The 16,986-nt window shown below is 45.2% G+C and overlaps 1 protein-coding gene across 1 annotated transcript in view; it reads right to left on the bottom strand.

Moving 5' to 3' along the window:
* Positions 1 to 718: 718 nt before the first annotated feature.
* The window catches only part of LOC119385741 (phospholipid-transporting ATPase ABCA3-like), a 43,397-nt gene continuing 27,129 nt past the window's right edge, over positions 719 to 16,986 (bottom strand). Inside the window, exons 13-18 of the mRNA XM_049414085.1 lie at positions 11,314 to 11,568; positions 9,921 to 10,079; positions 7,554 to 7,735; positions 5,179 to 5,352; positions 2,107 to 2,329; positions 719 to 940 (exon numbers count right to left, since the gene is read on the bottom strand). Of these exons, the coding sequence (XP_049270042.1) occupies positions 719 to 940; positions 2,107 to 2,329; positions 5,179 to 5,352; positions 7,554 to 7,735; positions 9,921 to 10,079; positions 11,314 to 11,568 (1,215 nt within the window). The remainder of the gene's footprint in view (positions 941 to 2,106; positions 2,330 to 5,178; positions 5,353 to 7,553; positions 7,736 to 9,920; positions 10,080 to 11,313; positions 11,569 to 16,986) is intronic.

The raw sequence follows: 16,986 nt of genomic DNA, 5'->3' as shown, positions 1-16,986 counted from the left end.
TGAATGAGTGATCCTCACATTCCGGCGCCAGCGCGCGAGCCCTAAGGATGCGGTGCCAACTGCTTAGGCGCAGTTGGCAACACGCCTACGCAAAGAAAGAAGGAACGAACAAAGGACGGAAAAGTAATAGGTCAGGCACACACACCAGAAGCTTTGCATGCCCCGCATTTTCCCGACAGAAGAGTATTTGAATTGTTTTTCGCCAAACGGACGACTTACCAGCGAGTTCCTGCGACTCTCCCGTTCTTTGTCAATGATCCAAATAGAACGGTTATATTACAGTGCGTGTGTCTTACGTGATCGCAGTATGGGCCATTTAATAACCTTTAAGTACGATATCTGCAGCATGTTCTGTTCATGAGCTGTCATTAAGACAGCTCATTTCGCAGCTCCCTATAGTCCTGTTAGTTGACACAGTATACAGGGCCCTTTTCTGGGCAGGAGACTGCGTCTGAACAAAGTTGTAAGCTTGCAAGATCAAATACCGTGTATGGCTAATAACAGAAAATACAACTAGTTTTATTTTCAGCGGCGTGTCCACAGTAACGTGCTGCTAGAATACGTGGAAAGTGTGCAACATGAAATGCCGAATATATATTGTTTATTATCCTCGGCTGAGGATTACGTACGTGCACGTATACTGTTCGCCGTTTGGTCAGGCGCGGAATAAAGCGCGTTGTGACACGTCGCCCAATCTCTACACCATCAACGTGGTCGGTCATATGCCCAAAGAGGTCCCAGATGGGTTGTGCGTCCGTAGCATGGCTGCAGCGGCTGCCTCGCTGGCTTCCTTGCGCGTCACACTGAGAAATATTTGCTCCAGAGAGGTGTCGGCGATGTAGAAGTCCTGCAGCTTGAAGCGCTTCTTGATCCTCGCCATGCGGGTGAACATTTCGCTCCAGAGCATGCTAATCCGGGACACCCGGAACTCAAGCAGGCCCTGCACTCCACAAAGGAGACAGTGTAACTCTCCGAGGTTCAACGATATCTTAGTGATAGGACAACTTTAAATATATCACTGCCTCATGACAAACACGCTATTTGGAAAATCAAACAAAGCATTTTGGTTACAAGCATGATTGAGTATGCTCTTAAGGATTCATCCACATGATGTGGAGAAACTGCTCCGGGGCGGAATTTACAAAAAAACGTTTTCGTTAGTGCGCTCTCCAATTGGTGAGCCGTATTCGCTAATTCTATGTCCCGCATTGTGATTGGCCATTATATTCTCTGACGAACAGTTTTAGCGTAAGCCGCTTTTATGAATGCGGGCTCTGTTTTCTAGGAAATCAGCTCTGCAGAAGCTAGCAAGGTGACAGAGATTATGAAAGAGAAAAAAAATGTCATCTATTTGTTTGTAGCATTCAGCTATCGGAGAACCCATGCACGTTTTTAAGAAAGAAGGCTTCTCAATTGATGAATTCATCCTTGTCCGGCTTGTTTCGAACTTGGGACCAACGACGTTCCAGGTTGGTGCAACCGCACCGGACATCAACGCCGTTTTTGAAAAGCTATACTGGGATTTTACCAATAGAATACGAGCCGAAAATGAGTGCTTTTTCGAGCGCGCAGGAAACGCCGAATTTTTCGCCAGCCAGCAAGCTTTATTTCTGAAAAATCTGTATGGATTTTTTGTACCATAATTTTACAAACGAATGGATTAGAATCGTTTTCTTAAGAGTCTCTCTAGTGTGTACGAATAGAAGGTATTTTTGCTCCGAAAACAAATATACAAGCGTACTATTACAATTTCCTGCCGTCAACTTTCAACCTCGAACGCCACGCTACCAGGCATTTAAAATCTGCGAGTCCTCAATGAGGATGCCTAGTGGAACCCGTGTCAAATGAAGGCAATCTTAAGGAACGCGTAGTCAAGGAAGATGAGCTCTGCTAATTTCACGGTCTTCTTGAGGGCACCACGATCACAACAAAATGGCGAGAATTTTCCCCGAGTACAGTTCAAGATCATTTATTGCGGCTGCCGCGGGCGGCAATCGAATCCGCGGCCACTTAGAAGTGTGACACCTTAGCCGCTAAGCCGTCGCGGCGTATAATTAATGAGGGATTTGCGATTGTAACAATAAACGCTGTTTCAACAGAACTTGCCTCGTAGCTGTGCATGAGCTCCACTTCTTGGAAGTTCTTGCTGACTTCGCGGGCAACATCTCGCTGATATAGGAAGTCCTGCTTGCGGTCCGGGTACGTCTTCACGGTGATGGTGTAGCCCTGGCCAAACTTATGCTTCAGGTGCGCCAGCGAACCCAGACACTGCAGCTTGCCGCTTCCGAGGATGGCGATGCGGTTGCACAGGAACTCCACATCTGCCAGACTTGAAATGACAGTGTTGAGAGGTTTTTATTCATCACAGCGAAACAATGCTCGTGCTTGATAAATCTATACCAAAAAAAAATCATGATTTTTTTGCGTCGGTGACACTGACAAGTAAATTTGCGCGATTGGTCGGCATGACCTCTTTACAGTGTACTGTGAGGGACGATGCATTCTGAATGAGTTCAGAATAATTTTACCCTCCGGTGTATGTAAAGTTTATCTGATACCTGTGTCACACGGTCACTTTAGATCGCGATCAGGCCTGATCCGGATGAAAATTCTTGATCGTGAATGGCTCCTTTAAGCAAGCTGCAGAAGGGAGCCAATCGCTACTGAGGGTTTCAATCCTGCTCGAGTTTAATCGCGATCAGCAGTGAACCGTGTGACACCGGTATAAAGCACAGTACGCGGAAGTTTGCGCACTTTACCTCCGTCAGTAGGGGGCCATCCGTACCGGGAAGCAAACCCGCGACCGTGTGCTCAAGCTGTTCAATGTGACAACCACTGAGCCTATGTAACGGGTACAAAAGATGACTCCAGTGCTCAAGTATGTTTCAGCGTTTAACAGCTTGCGGGAAGACTGAAAGATGGAACGACATACCCTGAAAAAAAAAATGGACACTAATAGGGTTGAGGTTTGGCGTCCCAAGACCCCGATATGCTTATGAGAGACGCCGTAGTGGAGGGCTCCGAAAATAAAACAATTTGACTTTGAATGCTCCTCATAACCAGATTTATAAAATGTTTTGTACGGAAAATATTGTACTTCCGTAATTGTTTGTAATTTGTTTTGTGTACTGTACTCTGCTTTTCCCCTCTTATGATATCCCATTATCAATGAATGCAGCAAGTAGAAAATTAAAGTAACAAAATTTTCTAGCCTTAGTCACTAACCTTTTCTTGCTGCATCACTATATTGCCGCTCTGGATGAATAACAAAATATGAATTCCTAGTCTACACAAACTACACCTGGTCACCGAAATGCATGGCCATTTATGCAGTGTTTAAAGCATTACATAAAATCATAGGGCGCACACTAAGCAATGAAAAATGCATGGTATAGCGGTGGTTAACGAGATTATTGATATTCTAAGCACACGAGAACGTAGCAACGCATGCGAAGCCCATGCAGTGAAGAGCTCGAGTGTTTTGCAAAAAAGGCAGATATCGTAGATATGGAGGTTACGTATCAAATGAAAGCCTTTATGAATAACATTTGAGGAAGCACAAAGGAATGCCTCTGCAGCAAGTGTCAGCCAAAGTGCTTACCAGGTTTCTTCCCCATTCCCGCAAGGAGCGTGATATGAATATTACAGGCCGTGTATACAGTGTCAAACCTATGCGACTGTATCTCAAGGTATTCAATCATCTATTGCAAGGAAGAAAGAGTGGTAGTGTGCGTCGTTTGAGCGATTCATCATATATAAAAGTGCAATTGAGCATCTGCCTGTCTTATTAAATCAGTCATGCTGTATTTTTTCATAAAAATCGAATCTAGCGCACTTTTTTATTGGATTTATTAATTTCAACTTTTAAAAAGGGGGAAAGATTAGTGTAAGCGGCTGCGAGTTCTCGATGAAAGGGAAATGACAAGGATTTATCGCCACCCAAATTCCTTCCTCGGTTTTAGTCTCGTTTTTCTTGTCACGCGTTGTCGTCGTCATTTCAGGCAAGTAACATCGCCTCTCTTCTGTACATCTGATATCTTCTAAACCTTCACCTACAAGAAGGCATCACGCCATCTCAACATTTTTTGCCAGCACTGCCCTCTCTAAACACACTCTCTCCCTTTCAAGCATTGATTCTTCAAATTCCTTACCTGGTAGCATCTCTTCGTTACCAACGGTACGATTTTGCGAGCCTTTTTTATAAATGTTTGTGTGCTTGTTTTCGTTTGGCCCTTGCTATTGTTTCCTATTTTTGAAATAGCCTCGTTGGGGTTGTAGTATGTACACATTACTAAAGAGATTAAAGAAGTTGTGGATTCGATTCTCTGGTGGAGCTGCAAGAATTAGCAGTCTTTTTTGTTTTAAATATTTTTTTTTCTGTTCATGTGCATCTTTACTGGTGTCATTCCTGTGACGGAAATGACGTCATAAAGGATGCACTTGAACAGGCATTATTTTAAGTGCGGAGCCCTTTAGGGTCCCGGCCTGTCGTACACTGTCGTATGCTGTCATCGTATGCTGTCATAGCTTGGAGTAACGCAGGCAAAACCACGATTAGCGTAGCCATCTATAGCATAGAAGTCTTCTTCCTCTTGTTCTTCGAGAGCCTTGATAAGTGAGCGCGAGCTGGCGTCAAGGAGAAATCTTCCGCTTGTTCGTCGAGCGCCTTCATGATGGTAAGTGCGGAGCACTTTAGGGGCCCGGGCTGTGGTATGCTGTCGTCGCTTGGCGTAACTCAGGCAAAACCACGTATGAAAATGGAAAAAAAAGAGGGAGCAAGCGAGAAGTAGAAAGGGAGAGAAAGTGAAAAAATACAAGAAAAATAAAGAGCAAGAAAGAGAAAGAAACAGATAAAGAGAGATGAAGAAATAAATAGAAATAAAGAGAGGAAAAAAGGCAGAAAAAGTGGAAGAAGACCAAGAGAAAGAGGAGTAAAGAAAGTAAAAACCGAAGATAAAGAAGGCTGCCCAGCTCCGCACTTCCTTCAGGCTTGGCACCCCAAGTGGGAAGCTGCCTTAATTTTTTCTGACATTTCGATGACATCATTTCCACGACGGAAATGACGTCAGAGAAGCCTTCGCGAATACCGGCTAGAAATACCTTCGCGGTAAATCATATTGACAAGCATCGGCTACTCTCTTCGATCCCACCACGTGTAGATTAGCTCGAGTCGCTTACCTGTGAGAGGAGAGCACGATGGATATCTTTGTGCGCTTCTGCAGCGAGCTGATGTAGTGGACGATTCGCTTCCGCGAAAGGGTTCCCAACCCGGAGTAGGGCTCGTCCAACAGAAGCATCCTCGGCATGCCGATCAGCGATACGCACAGGGACAGCTTGCGCCGGTTTCCTGCGCTGCACATGCATGTGGAAGTAACGCGTGTAAATCTTATCTGAACCACTGCATAAATAGCCCCAGTGCCATTGTACAGCCACATGATTCGACACTCTGAAAGTTGTATGTTGAACCGATGTGTGAATTTATGCCTTAAAGGGGTCATGAACCACTTTTCCAAGTAATGATCTAATGGCCTCAGTATCGGAGTGCACTGCCTCCCGAATCGATTGCCGCAAAAATTTCTCGAATCCGTCAAGAATCAGCGGAGTTACGGGGGTTTGGCGCACGCTCCCAGCGCTTTCTCTCTTTTCTCGTGCCGACGAGCGCACTGGAAGCTAGACAGGGAGGGGTGGCATGGGGGAAACAAGTTACGCCAGCGCGCGTCATGAAACGCGATCGCTCTCCCGCTGTGATTCGCTTGCGCGAGTGCGGCTACCGTGTACTGAGGAGTGCGGCGCCGGCAAGTGGCGGCACCCCGCGGCAAGAAGCGCATCTGATCCGAACGCCGCTCTCGATTTACGTCGGCTATCGGCCAATAAGCATGCTATGTCTCTTGCGACGTACAGCGGACAGGCGCCCCGCCCACCGACGAGAGTGAGAACCTGGTGAGAACCGGCCTCTGTTTGAAAAGAGGGTGCCTGGGGAAATGGCAACTTCGCGCTCCGCTTGTGGCCATTACGCGGCGCGCACGACTGTAATATTTGGCAGAGCAGTTCATAGCCGTGTCAGCTTTCCGCAGGATGTGTTTTTTCAATCAGCCCAAGGGGTGCTTCATGACCTCTTTAAGAAAGAAATCTTTAACGAAGTTGCTACGGCCTACAGGGTGTTTCAGCTAAAAAGCACCAAGTAATAAAAAATTAAGCATAGGCGCTACGCGTCTCCAATTAGTGCAGTATTGAGCCATATAGAGCACGTCAGAATATTTTTTCCAATCCGCCAAGCTCGGAAATTAAGAAAGATTGCTTAATTAACTGTTTAAATAGTAACTCTAGAGAAACGTTTTCAATACAAAAGGTGTAGCGCTTGTTCAGAAACGTCGAATTTTTCAGTCTATGTTAGGATAACTCCCCTGCTTAATTTGTTCCGGCCTTTCTTTAAAGCGCGCAATTTTATAACCATACCGCGTGACTGCCGCCAACGAATTATCAAAGGCTGCTTCGCGCAGGCAGATCGATAGAACAGGTTATCGGTGACAGCGGTGACTGCGACTTCAGCTACCACAAAGGTTTATTCATGATCAGGGGCGCAGGCAAGCGGGGGGGGGGGGGGGGGGGGCGGTTCCAACGCGCCCCCCAAAATTTTCAATTTTGCTTTCGTATATATACACGCACACATACAAACGCACGCACGAACATACAAAAAGTAGGATTGAACTGCCCCCCCCCCCCAAAAAAAAAAAAACTTTTTTTTCTGGCTACGCCCCTGTTCATGATCATTTACGTTAGTCGTCGGGATGGAGATGTTCCACTAGGCGTCAACGTAGGTGCATCCACGTCAAACGGTGCTATAGCGGCCAAACAACAATAGACATTGTAAAAGCTCTCATCTATTAATGCACAAGAAACAATCAACTACTTCTGCGAAGACACGTTTCACATTCGTGTTATACCGATTCTTATTACGGAGGAATGAGCCATGTTTTAGGGGCGAAGAACCTTATAGGGTCTCGCCTTGTCAGCATGTCATGTCATGTCGTCACGGTCCACCACAAACGGGTATGTTCCACAAAAATTGGGTAAATCCCACTAGTCGCCACCGGTCCATACTATACATATTTAGAGTCAAATGTTTGTCGTTACTGCCTAAAACATTATGTTTGGCTTAGCAGCGGTGTCAGAATCCCCGACGAAATTTACCAAGGCGCTCAAGTTTATCTAAAACCCGACACACAAACGTGCATCTCTACGGTAAAGTAATCTACTTCAAACACCACTTCTTGAAGCTTGTCTGCAAAGTGATGGTGCGTTAGTGGACCGTTGGTGATTAGAGCAGTAAAGAGAAAAAAATTTCCTGCGGGAAACACCGGCGCGGCGCAAACTGCATGCTTCGCCCCTCATCAGGTTTCACATTAGTGGAGCTGAAACACCCTTCCCTGCATGCTTCGCCCCTCCCAAATTTTCTTTGTTTCCTTTTCTGTAGACGATGGGGCGTGCTAGGCCAACTGGGTAAAGTATAATGACGGTAATAAGGCACAGTATTCAGCGAGCACTATGTATACCTGTACGTGGAGACTAGATGATCTCCAATGTCATCCAAGCTGAAGATCTCCAGTAACGTGTCCACGTACTCTTTGGTGACCGGAATACCACGCAACCGGATGTACAGCATCAGCGTCTCAATGCCCGTCAGCGCATCCAGCAGGGCGTTGCTTTGCGGGCAGTAGCCGAGGAAGCCCTGAAACTGTTGCGATGGGCGGATAGCGTTAGCGACTGTGCCTCGAATGTGCTTCCCTTTGAAAGTGTATATGCAAGCGCTAGTAAACACAATGGCGCGAAGTTATGTGCCAACGAGGTACAACAACGTTGTTAAACTGATGCACGTATGTTATGCCTTGCTTGCAAGAGAACCACGTATTCGCTGTTAAAAGGTGCAATTAAGAAGCGGAAAAAATACGTTAATGCCAAAATTATTACGTAGTTAGCATGCCCGGCAGTCGTGACACTGAATATCAGCCCCCACACGTGATTGTCAATCGACACCCGACTGGTAGACCCCTCTAATGCGAGTCAGAGGCCCAGGTGCAGGTAGGGTACTTAAATTTGATGTGGTAGTTTATCTGTAGTAGGTGCTCTGCTGTTCTGTGAGAAATGTATTCTCTGAACGAATTTTACGAACGTGCCTGAACTGACACACAGGCTGAAGCTTAGGAATTCGGGATCCCTTGCCCTGTCGGGAAAACGGAGCAAGCGAAGCTTGGTGCCTGACGTACCTTTCTTTCTTTCTCTCTTTCTTTCTTTCTTTCTTTCTTTCTTTCTTTCTTTCTTTCTTTCTTTCTTTCTTTCTTTCTTTCTTTCTTTCTTTCTTTCTTTCTTTCTTTCTTTCTTTCTTTCTTTCTTTCTTCTTTCTTTCTTTCTTTCTTTCTTTTCTTTCTTTCTTTCTTTCTTTCTTTCTTTCTTTCTTTCTTTCTTTCTTTCTTTCTTAGCATAAATCGCGTACCTTCGAGGACCGCATCTCTGTAGGCTCGCCGACGCAGGGTTTCTCGTGTAAGAACGCTGCCACCGAAATTTGTGAGTTATAAAAGCTCCGCTTAAAAGTCCATACATTTGTTACTGAGCTGTAGGAAGGGATGGAACTGCTCAGCATAAAAATATCATAGTATTACGCTTATGGTATATTTTCATTCGTCAGGTACAGATACTGTATCCTGGTACCATGTAGTACGTTGATGCCCAGGTGAAGACAGTACTTCAATAGAAGCGTTTACCTAAAACAGATCATTATCTATAAGATAAACAACAAGGTCATGGGCATGGCCTCCCTCCAGCGTTTATTTCATGCGTGAATTTACGCTAATATTTTTCTCGTATTGAAGCAAGATCGCAATGCTGTGGTCAAGTGAAACTTCTCCACTTGAGTGCATCATTTATTACCAGGTACGCTCGTACGAGCTCCCTAAGAATGCGTGTCAGGTGATGTTGTAGATTCTCGAGCGATATTTATACTGGTATAAAGTTCCCTATGAGGAAGGCGATAACAACTAAGACAGAAAAGCAGGAAAGGTATACGTCGCTAGTATTCAATTCCACAAAACGGAAAGAATTTGCTTTATCGCAAACAGTCGTCCCCTGTAAGACGACCGACAGAAATTCAAATAGTTATGTGACGTTAACGTAGCGTAGGAGAACGAATAAAGGGAAGGGGGTTGCAAATAAAAATAGGCTGAAATCGGGACCGATGAGAACAGAAATGCTAAGAATAGGAAATATGCCGATACCGTAGGAGTCGCAATAACTCTGCAATATGACACGCCGCATATCGGACGAATAACCTCAAATCATTTGGTTGCAGATAAAAACCATTTTTTCTTTGTCATGAGCGCTTATAACGTGTCCGCTTCTTCGCAGAAAATGGCGACTGCGAGCCACTGGCATACATTCGAGTGGCCGCAAATATTTATTAGATGCGAAGCATCTTATAGCGAAGTTCAAACCGGTGGTAGTGGTGTTGATGTGCGGCGTGACCACCCTTACAGCGCATGCGCGAGCCCTCTGCGCACACCTCCTTACCACACACCTCTTCTCCACTCCCCCCGGTACCCCCTCTCCACTTCCCTTCTCCCCTCCCTATCTCCTCTCTCCCTTTCCCCTTCCCCTCCCCACTCACCCTCTCTCATTCCCTCTCCCATCTCCCCACCCCTCCCCCTCTTCACATCCCCTCTCCCCTTCCCCTCTCCACTCCCATTCTAAAACGCGGGCTCGACATGCCGAAACGTTGCTTCGCATCGCGTCATGGACCCCTTTAGCGGGAGATGGTGTGATTTTTTTGCTGATTAGCAGCTTTCACTTAACGTGGCCATGACTTATTGCCGCTAAACGCGACCCCGTGTAACTATGCATAACGGATTGCACGGCCTCGTCATGCCTACCTCGTACACATTTCGTACGACGGAAACGTTGCCAATGTAGGCGTCGCCCTCGTGCGGCAGGATTTCGCCGGTCAGTATTTTGAAGGTGGTCGTCTTTCCGGCGCCATTGACTCCAAGAAGGCCGAAGCACTCGCTCGAGCGGACGCTGAAGCTCAGGCCCTGCACCGGTGCAGAACAGCTTCAAGCTCGGTTCCACTCTGTAGTGTCAAGTGTTCATCAACACTAAGGACTTTCACACCCTAAGGGGATTCACTTGTGCCATGCGAAGCACCCTCACCTTTACAGCTTTAAGGAGTTTTACTGCGCGCGCGTTGAGGAATGGTGTCATTGAAGACGGGTTATTCTGGAAACCTGGCGTGCACACGAATGTCAGACACCGGAGTTAGGCAGTGATTGCTCCGAAAATTCAGTTATTATACCTATCATGTCGTATGTTGCGGCTATCATGAGTTTTAGTTGCATCAAATAGCCCGTAAATAAGAAAATTGTATTTGATCCTGCGTACGATTCTATCTCGCCCCTGAACCATGGGGTTATTAGCGATGAGGCAAATAAGCGCCGTTAAAATATTTAGTGTGTAACCGCATACTATTTTATCAGGCGATAGAATGATGTCAAGAAGTGTACAACAATCTTGTCAATCTTGTATCATAAAGCATTCAATCACGTGATGCCCAAATCGCACTGGGCCTACCGCACCTAGCGTGGCTTTTATGATGGCTCAACGGGATTTTTAAAGGCGGTTAACTGACCCCACAGTCCACTTTCGGTTGCTGCCTATCAGTCAAGTTCCCATAGCGTCCGCTGAGCAGAACGTAGTTAAATGTTCGACATCACTGGCGAGCGAAATGTCTAGGCCCAGCTCATCGTTTAACATATACTTTATACGCATTAACCTCTGTTATTATTTCTCTCGGGCAGTGACTGCAACACCATGGTTATAACGTGAAATGGGCAAAGAACGGGCATAAACTTCTTGCTTAGTAAACAGTTATTAAACAATATAAATTTACCTCGCATTCTTACTGCAAGTGCAGCTCAAAGGACGATGCAACAAAATGAGCCACAAAGCTAACAGCAATGACTTATAGGGTGAGCTCTGAATAGAAAGACAAATAAAAACTCGTAGTTCATAAGGTGAAGCCTTACGACAAATACGAAAATGCCTTGATCGAAACGTCACAATTTCTCTCTTTCACCTTTTTGTCTTTATAGAACTACTCTTTCACGCGTGAGTTTTCAAACTGTAACCAGTATTTGCAATAGTTCCTTGTGCGAGCGTTGAAACCGTACGTTGCTACGTCTGATATAGTAATCGTGTCAACAGTTGAAAGCTCGAAACCGGCATAAGTTTGGTGGCTTCTTTTTGTTTCAACTAGAGAACGATGTTTACCTGCAGCACAGTGTGGCCTTCCAGGTAACCATAAGCCTTGTGGAGGCGGTACACCGCCATGGCAGGCCGTGTGCTGTCTGGAGCCGGCGATGGTGTTTGTAGCTGCTTCTGTGCCTGCATGCGTATCTGGGGCGGCGGCTTGGAAGGCTGGCTCGGTGTAGCCTGTTCTGCTGGCGAAGGCTTCGGCGGACATTGGACAAGGTTCGCTACCAGTTTGTCTTCGTTCACAACATCCGTGTCCTCGTGCTGCTTGGTCTTCAAGTACGATCGAAGTAACCAAGAAAAAAGAGAAGACGTCTGAATACGATTGTGTTCATGGCAGTGCCAAAACAGCAACTATCTGGAGAAAAAAAAAAGAAAACCTTCAGCCGTACTACGCAGTTCAATTTGAAAACGTCAGGATAACCTGGACAAAAACGTAGCGGTGCAAAGCGATGTCAGAGGGCAAAATTTGAGATAGTGGCCTTATCGTGCTCACATGCTTTTCGGTTGTGGAAATGTACGCTAACCTTTGAATTCCGTTATAATCTGTGTTTTCCAGAAATAACCGTCTCGTATGGAAATGCATTCATATTCACTGTGTCTTCCCTGTTTTCTATTGCAACGTTTGCTACGTTCCACTACATTTTATATGTCTATTGCCGTAAGGTGCATCTCATGCACCTTAACACAGAAACGTTCGTCTTGGTTTAGTAAAATTAAAATACAGTGAACAATCCCATGTTTACGATTGTTACAGCTTTGTCGTCTTTCGCAATGTTTTCAACGTGCAGTCACTGTCCATACGAGAGCTTATCAATTTGAGCAAGTGGACACAGTTATGGTCCTGTCACATGCCAGAAAGCTTAAACGGAAATGAACGATCTACAACGTGCTTCAATATTTTGCTTGTGGTGTTCATGCCTTTATACGTCGTCCCGGTATGCGATGTGTGAAAGGACAACGTAACAGTGATAGAACATTTGTTGTAGCCAATATACGAACTAAAATCCTGTAAAAAAGTTAAGTAACTTTGGCATTATGCGGGAAATTCTACAGTTCTTGACATCGACAAATTCTGCACACCTATCATAGGTTGGAAGTTTCAAATACTATACTGCATGTGCACTCAGAAGGTTAGCTCGCGATAGCATTGTTGTATGATTATGAGGGTACATTTTAACGCGATAGCGTTAAAGAGCTCGTTTCACAGAAATGGCGGTGTCGGTGTCGGCGTGGTTGGTTGTGAGAGAAAAATCATCATCTTGTCCGTGGCCGAAAAATTGAGAAAGTTGCAAAATGCAAACGAATATATAAAAAAAATCTTAGGTTCGAGTGAGAATCGAACACAGGCCGTCTGCGTGGCCAGCAGGTGTTTTATCTATTTATTTTTTTATTATTTGTTTGACAATACATGATTGTCGTGGTGCAGGAGACTAAAGGCGACATTATGAGTCGCCTGACTAGACCTCAAGCACCACCCTTTACATTCGTCACACAACGCAACTGCATTGGAAAAAAAGAAAATCACGAGTAGAACAACATATGATTAACTAGGAAAAAAAAAGTTAAAGAAATATAACATAACAAGACAACTAAAATGGATAACAGAATGCCAATGTATCACTACAAAGCACATGAAAATAAAAGCGAACAGTAGTTATACAAATATAAATATAAATACCGCCGTTCTAATGGGAACATATATGCAGACATTCATACATGAAAAAACCAGGTATATAACACTATTACACAATATAAATTAGGTACGTAAATTAAGGGTTCAAGTTATAAGGAAAATGAAACAACTAATTATGTCCAAGGAAGTACATCTTCGATTTCTTTGTGAAAGTGGACATGGAAGAAGAATCTGTTACTAAGGCTAGTACTTGCAGTACTTGCGGATGGATGTTTAACAGATGAGGGATTTGCTATTTTAACAGTTGCTGACCATAGGTAGTGCCTGTTTTTGGTTTCAAAAAAGCAGAATGCCTGAAGTTGTAGTTTCGCATGCTGTTCGTGTAGGTTGCAAAAAATCACTGAGTGTCATTTTTGTACTCCGTAAATATAAGCTCAGCGAGACGCTGGCGGTATATCTCACGAATGCCAAGAATGTGGCCTGATGAAAGACATGAAGATACGTGTTCGTAGTATGACAGGTTGTGAACGAAACTAACAGCTCTTTTTTGCATAAGATACGGGTTATTAAGATTAGACTGAGACGTAACTCCCCAAATCAGAACACAGTAGTGCAAACGCGAATGAATTAAATAAAAGTATAATTAGCGTTTTAACGACTTCGGTAACAAAGTCCGGTATCTGCTTAGCATACCTGTTGATTTGGCTATGTTGCTCGCTAGAAATTCTGCCTTGTGGTGTTCATAGCAAATTTTCCTGAAATTGCACTCCAAGAAACTTATATTGAGAGACACGTTCCAATACCTGTTTCTTGAATAAAAGTGGAGGGGATGAAGGAAGTGGTTTATTGGTAGCATGAAATATAATAAACTTAGTTTTGGTGACATTCAAGTTGAACTGGTAAGTGTTCAGCCATTCTTCTGAAGGCTCGTTCGCACCGGCGACTAGCAACGGTCGCGCGACTAAGTTAATCGCAAAGCGACTGGTCGCAAACGTTCGCAAATGGCCGTTTTGGTCGCAAAGCGACTGCTTTGACTCAGTCGCTTGCTGCTCGAGTTTTCAGTCGCGCGACTGCAGTCGCAAACCTCTCAACCAATCATATGCGCAAGAACAGGATGTGAGCCTATTTTACGAGGCAACGGCAATGCGAGCTGTATACGAGCAGACGTGAACTCTATATGGCGACGCATATAGGTCGCACGCAGGTGTGAACATCGGTCGCTTTGAGTCGCTTTTCGACCGCCAGTCGCGAACGGTCGCGCGACCGGTGTTAGTCGCAGGTGTGAATGAGCCTTAAGTATTGTAACCACATGTTGGTGGAATCCATGAGGCGCTATTGCATGAAACTGCTCCCGAAAAAAAAATTCCCCATATCCCACGCCTTGTGGGAATCGATTTCATGCGAAGCAGGCAGCCAGTAGTTCTATGCTGCATTTTTTGGCATTGATTCAAGCGTTACGAAGTGGATCGACGTGTTTTTGTAAATGGAGGACTTGTGCGCACATCGTTGGCTTAGAGGCTTAGAACCGATTACACTGACGTCCATATGGTAACTTATGGTCTGACGTAGTGTCATCACTCACGTTAGAGCGCAGACGTCTGTGTTATCGAAACGAAGTGCACGCTACAGTGCGATGATGCGAATGTCATACGTATGTTTGGTTAGCGCATTCCTCCGGGATCGAGCAACGCTTCAATTTAGTTTGCTGAATCATAGGAATACAAATGTAATGTTTATTAGACTGCTATAAAAGCGGAGCCAACACTGGAACCACAATTGACGTTAACCCGACGTGACGCCTGTATCATAGGAGTAGACGTCTAGTGTTAATTACTTTGTTATAAAATTATATAGGCAGCACTAAAACCACAATTGACGTTGCACCGACATACGCCTGCAAAGGGTCTTTTTCGAAAGCTGTTTCGAGACCTGGCATGACTCTTCGGTAGAATACCAGACTGCCATGCAGAATGCTTGGGTTCGACTCCTGATAGGATCCTACTTCTTATTCTTTGCATTCTTCGGTTCAACGCCGCCGGTGTCGGTTTTTTTAACGCTCTCGCATATCAGTTACCAATGTCTGTTCTCGCCGTTCCTTGGTAGATATAAACTTTCATTCACCTGTGGCGCATACCCTTATACCCCGGCCTGTGGTATACAGGTATGTGCCACATGTCTCTGGAGGAAAGGGTTTGACGACGTACGCGACAGGTTATTTATGTCATGACCAGACAGTCATATTAGTCAAACTCTCTTACCCTCCCATGCCAATATTGGTCTGCACTAAGTTAAGGAGGGGAGTACGAGAGCACCCAGACTGAGGCGGCTAGATAGATAGATAAATATATATATATATATATATATATATATATATATATATATATATATATATATATATATATATATATATATATATATATATAGATAGATAGATAGATAGATAGATAGATAGATAGATAGATAGATAGATAGATAGATAGATAGAAACGCTCAAAGTGCCTTAGGTTCGCGAAGAAATGCTTCGCATTTAAAATTAATAAAGTAGCTTCTGTCTCTCTTCGCATTTAAAACACTATATAATGTCATGTAATGGAAGGAGTCTCCTTAACGGATGCAATATTTCGTGCCAGAAACGTAGAATCGCGCCGGGCGTCAAAACATATGAATTGCGCACTGAGTGGGTATTTTAAAGGCCCACCCATTACGAAGCACTCAGACATATTTTGTCATCATCAGCAACAAAAACATCAACGAACTGAGCAGCTGCGTAGGTTCGCGTGTTGCCTTACGGACGCGTAGAGGGCCCTTCGCTGATTCGAAAAAGGAAGAATTATGGCGTAGTGGGCACCTACTGTACTTATAGAATTTCAAGGATCGTTTGAAACGACCAATGTTTCGCGCGCAGTCGTTCGTTTCCTTACGGCACGGTTGAGGCATGCACCGAGAACCGAAGTCAGGCTAGCAGTTGAGAAGGCGATGCGCGCGGGGCCCGATTATGCTATCGCGTTCTACTCTTGAAGGCGAAGCTCAAGCGTCCTTCAAGTGTTTGAGTCAGGAATACAAGAACCATTCAAGATGTCTGAAACGTTAGTCTGTACCTATACAAGAGAAATTCTAGCACAAGAAGAGCCTGTATTTTCGGTATATGCGCTTCTAAATTTATTTACAATTAATTTTCATACTCTTTCGGCCAACGAATAATACATTGTATTAAATATACTGGATACGCTAGAGATATGGAACCGCCAGGATGGCGTCTGACTTGGAAAGCAGTTGTTGCAGAAAGGCACGTATTTCCCTCCGTGGGGACTGTTGTAGCATGATATCGGGCACATAGTAGAACGTATTTTCTCGAGGCGCACACTGGCAGCCTCAACACAAGAAGTACAACGCAGAATATCCGCCCACACGATACTGTGGCCTGCATGTATATACACGCTATCTCTTGGCGCATGCGCAGGCATCAGTAGCTTGTGAGCACGCACGCAGGCCACTCGACTGACGTCACAACAGGGACAAAAATTGCGGCAGTTCAAACGCGCATTGTCACAATTTACTTGCAGCGAACCTCCTTAGCCCATCCCTTTTTTAGATGCGAAACATCTTATGGCGGAGTTCAATCCGGTGGTGGTGTGCGGCGTGACCACCCTTACTGCGCATGCGCAAGCCCTCTGTACACACCTCCCCTCCCCACACCTCTTCTCCACCCCTTCCTCTCCCCCCGTACCCCCTCTCCACTTCCCCGTCTCAACTTTCCCTTTTCCCTCTCCACGCCACCTTCCCCATTTCCCTTTCTCCTCCCCCTTCCCCTCTCCAATTTCCTCCCCTCCCCCTCTCCCCTCCCCCTCTCCCCTCCCCCTCTGAGACGCGGGCTCGACATGCCGAAACGCTGCTTCGCATCGCCTCATGGTCCTCTTCAGCGGGAGATGGTGTGATTTCTTTTGGGAACGCTGCAATGCTCACAACGAGATGCGTCTTCCTGGACCACTTCCACGTGCTTTTCTGCACCAGGGTGTGCCGTCCATGGGGTTGACAATTATTTATGACCGAGGTTC

Source organism: Rhipicephalus sanguineus, chromosome 3, assembly GCF_013339695.2.
Source record: "Rhipicephalus sanguineus isolate Rsan-2018 chromosome 3, BIME_Rsan_1.4, whole genome shotgun sequence".
NCBI classification, from domain to species: Eukaryota; Metazoa; Arthropoda; class Arachnida; order Ixodida; family Ixodidae; genus Rhipicephalus; species Rhipicephalus sanguineus.
The sequence above is the reverse complement of the archived record's forward strand: the minus strand, read 5'-3'. Positions and strand labels throughout refer to the sequence as shown.